At 32.5% G+C, this 4,907-nt stretch overlaps 1 protein-coding gene across 1 annotated transcript; it reads left to right on the top strand.

Moving 5' to 3' along the window:
• The first annotated feature begins 226 nt into the window (after window positions 1-226).
• LOC113709701 (oxoglutarate-dependent flavonoid 7-O-demethylase 1-like) lies at window positions 227-2,827 on the top strand. Its single transcript, XM_027232546.2, has 4 exons — window positions 227-463; window positions 795-1,042; window positions 1,142-1,466; window positions 2,331-2,827. The coding sequence occupies exons 1-4, from the start codon at window positions 227-229 to the stop codon at window positions 2,595-2,597; spliced, it is 1,077 nt and encodes a 358-aa protein (XP_027088347.2). The 3' UTR covers window positions 2,598-2,827.
• Window positions 2,828-4,907: the final 2,080 nt, after the last annotated feature.

The following is a 4,907-nucleotide window of genomic DNA, read 5'->3' as shown; positions in this document are numbered from 1 at the left end:
GAAGATTTTCAAATACCGTGCAAGTGATCATCCTTGAAGAATTTCAATTCTTTAATAATAATTCATATTATTTTATCATTTTAGTTATTTATTTCTTATAAATTATTATTCTTTCTGCTGTTCTTGAAATAATCAAGGTAAGGATTCTTGATGGTTTAGGGCTATAAATATCCATCAACACAGCTCAATACAATTGCACCTGAGAAAACATAGAGATTGGCTAGTCATGTCCTCATTAGGTCATGAGAATAATACAATAAGCCTGCAGGAGCTTTGCAAAGAGCCTCTACTTGCCATCCCACCTCATTACATTCAGTTGGATCATCAAGAATCATTTTCTTCTCCAAGCCATCTAATGCCAGCTATTCCGATCGTTGACATGGCAAGTATGACTGTTGGCCAGGCCAAGGATTTTGAACTACAAAAGTTGCATTCATCTTGCAAAGAATGGGGTGTATTTCAGGTTTCTACTAATATATATCCCAAAACTTCTTTACTAGCCCTTTTAGGACTGAAGTTTCCAGAAATATATTTCTTCATTTTAATATATGGTCTTTTTGACATACTAAATTTTGTTTGTATACTTATTTGTTTATCAGGGTTAAAATAGTTCCACATGTAATGAAATATTCTTTTTTTTTCTTTTTTTACTTTTATCTATTATTTATTTATTTATTTATTATTTGTCAAATGCCAATCTTCTTACCTCATAAAAGAAATATGATCTATGTACAGCTGAAAATAATTAAGATTATAGCAAATCTGAATGTTTTTGTTCAACTACTCTACCTCAGGTGGTGAACCATGGAGTTAGCTCTTCAGTGGTGGAGAAACTGAAGTACGAAATTGAAGAATTTTACAAGCTACCTTTAGAAGAGAAGATGAGGTACAAGCTGAGGCCAGGCGATGTCGAAGGTTATGGCCAAACAATTGCTAACTTAAAAGATCAAAAAATTGATTGGGCTGATAGGTTTCTTATGGTAATCAACCCCATCCATAAGAGAAATCCTCATCTCCTATCAGAGCTCCCTTCATCCCTTAGGTCCTCTTCTCTCCTCTCCCTCTCAAAACTATAGTTCTTGTATGCAACTAAACGTATAAATATATTGGAATTTCTGTTTCTTTTTTTTTTTTTTTTCAGAGAAGCCATGGAGGCTTACTTTAAAGAATCCCAAAAACTTGCCATGGTTTTGTTTAAACTCATTGGGCAAGCTCTGGAAATAGACAAGAGAGAAATGGAAGACATGTTTGAAGATGGGCTGCAATTAGTTAGGATGACTTACTATCCTCCATGTCCCCAACCAGAGCTGGTTGTGGGGCTTAGGCCTCACTCAGATGCTGGTGGACTCACCATTCTTCTTCAAGTCAATGGGGTGCAAGGCTTACAAGTGAAAAAGAATGGAGTCTGGATTCCTGTGAACATCCTCCCAGATGCTTTCGTGGTCCATATAGGAGATGCTATGGAGGTTTGTTCGTTCTCTCTAGCTCGTTTGTTGTATAATGCAACTGAAATATGCATATGTTTGCCTTTACTGGGATAAATTTATCAATGAAGATGGATCAAGGGCTTCACAAGTTGAGTTTTGTCTCCCTGTGCAAATCGATTCATATAATTTTAACCACATTTGGTATAAAATCATATAGTTTTGGTATAACCGCCGACTTAGATGTATGAGTTGACAAATTCAAATTTACATCCAAGTTATATGAGTTTATACTAAAAGTTGTAAAAATTATACGAACCAATTTGAACTGAACAAAACTCAACTGGTAAGAACCCAAATTTGGAATGGAGATAGAGTCAAATGACTATGATGATATGCCAACTGAGGGAAATAATCATGTCTTGATTTTTGAACAAAATAAGGATCTCACATAAAGTTATAAAACTTTCAATTTGTGCACTATTTTCTTTAAGAACATCAAAGATGTAAGGCCGTTTGATTGATTCATTAGAAGCATATAACTGGCGAACTCTTTTCATTTAAACGGATCCACAGAAGTGAGTATAGAACTTGAATTTCTATATTCATTTTATTTTGAATGAAATTCATGATTCTATTATCGTTTCATAATTTAAAAAAGCAAAAAGACTTTTACCCGATTTCTTCTTCGTTAAAATTAGTAATTATTGATATATTCGATAGCAATATAAAAGACAAATTTAATTGTAGTGTCTTGAATTGAGGTAAAACATAACTCACCAATGTCTTATTCACATAATTAATTCCGATGAATTCAGTTTTTGAATATTTGTTTGTATGTGCAAAAATATATTCCTTTTTAATTTACTCTTCTTCCTTTAATTTGATTGTTGTAAGAATCTGCAGATCTTCAGCAATGGAATATACAAAAGCATTGTGCATAGGGCAACTGTAAACTCAGTGAAGGAAAGAATCTCAATAGGGATGTTTTTCAATCCCAAGCTGGAAATGGAAATTGGACCGGCAACTTCCCTGATAAACGAAAAAAATCCACCTCAGTACAAAAGAATGCCAATGGAACAGTATGTCAAAGATTTCTTCTCTCGCAAGCTTCGAAGCAAGACGATCGTAGATCAAATGAGGATTAAAGGGGAGCAACCAAATACTGAATAAAGTTTTTATTCTCAAGAAAAAATGGCCTGCATTCTGCATTTTAATTTGGAGTCGAAGTTGATCTGTGTGAATGTTGTGTTTCTTTGTGTGTCCTGTAATTCTCAACTTCAAATAAGTAGCTCCTTACCCTACTATCTGCTACTGGTGATATAGAGTCATGTCTCCTTGTGCTGCTTGATTGTCACATAAATAAAGTGGGATTTAGGCATTTAGCCTCCCATTGATTGCTATATAGTTTTCTTTTTTTTTTTTTATTACAAAACTTGATGACTAATTGCTAGAAATTTCAAAAACTTTTGCAGAGAGCTATGCATTAGATAATTGGGGTGGTTTGTAATGCTTGGAATGCAGTTTTTTTTTTTTTTTTAATCTCAAGATCTCCAGGAGTACATGATGGGGCTCTCAATTTTGCTAGTGAAATCCATCTCTTTTTTTTTTTTTTTGAGTTCTAATTGGACCACATATTAGTCACCAACACATTTAGACATCACTTTCGACATTGAGAGCAGACAAGGACTAGCTCAAAAAAATTGTAACGAAAAAGTAGTGGATCTGCTTGACCATTCTGCTAGTTGATTGTACATCTGGAATTGCATGTATTGGGAGAAAAGCTGAACAGTTTTTGAGAAAGAAGAGAAAATGGAAAATATGTTTTTTAACAATTGGTTTGTGCAAAACAAAAAAGTGACTTCCACGATAAAAAAGTGAAAAAGCACAAGCCTGATTAAATAGGTAAAATGAATTTTTTTTAACAATTAAAAAGTAAAATTATTTGTTAGTCAAGAACTATAAATTTATGAATTAATATGACTTCCTCTAAAAAATCTTAAAGGATATATATATATATATATATATATATATATATATATATATATATATATATATATATATATATAACTTGTGCTGATAGGAATTCCACGAGACCTTCACATGTAGAACAGTTGTTTTGAAATGTACAAGAAAAGAAACTTAATAAAATAGAAGGCAAATATGCACTTAACAAATTTTCCTTTAGCACGAGAAATTTGTCCCTTGAGTGGGGTAACAAATCCAGTACCCACTTTATATGATTCAATGAACATACACCAAGTTTCCATTATCTATCATTTCATTCATAAGCCATTAAAGAATTTGCACTCCTTGTCACCTATACTATTGCCACTAAAACCACAAGCAAGGAAAGAAGTGATTGGAATCTTGGGTACATTTCTTCTCTAGATTCATTTAACCATTTACATCAACTACCTATTCAATAACAAAATCATCATCAGCCTGTTTCTTACGTTATTCTACATCACAGAGCTATTGAATTGGTTAATCCATTTGGAGGATAGATCCAAAGTCCTGCGAATCTTTGTAGTGTCACCAGATATACACAAGTATTAAAAAAAAAAATTTTTTTTGGGGTGCAACAAATTCAACATCTGAATTCTGCATGTGCAAAAATAGACTAAAATAATATCCCGGTAACCTTTCTTAGAAGGTACAATGACTCTAGTCTCTGAATGAAACTTTGATTTTGAGTTAGTCCTCTTTTTCAATTCACATTATTATGTGAATGATTGTGTGTTGTGTTTGCAAAAAGTTTTACTTTATTTCCGATGCAAACAGATCAAGGAAAACGTCCTCATCCCGTTGAATCTGGAACTCGTAATGATTCTAAACTTGGTATAATATGTCTCAGTTAAATATTTTGTTTATAAAATATCATACTCTGATTCAATCAGCATTAATGGTAGAAGTTACATCACATATATAGATACAATTTGAATAACAGATACTACAGATCTAAAGAATTGATAAAAACTATACTATAAATATCCAACACTACTAAAAAATCATCAGTAGTTGTAACCCTAAGAACATCAATACATACTTTAATTGCCAGATCTGCTAACTAACTATTTTAAACTCCAATAATACTGGTATGATTTATCAAGATAGACTTAAAGAATCCATAATCTGACAACCAAATTTAAAAAATACTATTTAGATCTAATAACAAAATAAAAAATCAATGAAAATTTTCCACTAAGAATCCAAGCGAGAAGAAAACTTTCATTAGAATCCCCAAGAAGAAGAGAAACCTTACTAAGAAACCTTAGAAGAGATGAAACTCTTATTGGCAAATTCTAAGAGAGATTTTATTACAAATGTATATATAAAAAAAGGCCCTTGGGGAAGGAAGAGTAGGAGGATAATTAGGAGGAAGAATCTTATCTAATTACCAATTTTCATGGGGTAAGTACTTCTGATTAGAAAAGTGTAGAACATCGGCCCTTTTGGGCCCCTCTTTTCCAAAAAACTTAA

Source organism: Coffea arabica, chromosome 9e, assembly GCF_036785885.1.
Source record: "Coffea arabica cultivar ET-39 chromosome 9e, Coffea Arabica ET-39 HiFi, whole genome shotgun sequence".
NCBI lineage: Eukaryota > Viridiplantae > Streptophyta > Magnoliopsida > Gentianales > Rubiaceae > Coffea > Coffea arabica.
Note: the sequence above shows the minus strand (reverse complement) of the source record. Positions and strands in the feature narration are given on the sequence as shown.

What these genes read in the sequence shown, in the direction of transcription:
- LOC113709701 (XM_027232546.2), top strand. Translation starts at nt 227, where the DNA reads ATGTCCTCATTAGGTCATGAGAATAATACAATAAGCCTGCAGGAGCTT. An exon ending in GAGCTCCCTTCATCCCTTAG is followed by an intron (nt 1,043 to 1,141) that starts GTCCTCTTCTCT and finishes TTTTTTTTTCAG; the next exon opens with AGAAGCCATGGAGGCTTACT. An exon ending in ATATAGGAGATGCTATGGAG is followed by an intron (nt 1,467 to 2,330) that starts GTTTGTTCGTTC and finishes AAGAATCTGCAG; the next exon opens with ATCTTCAGCAATGGAATATA.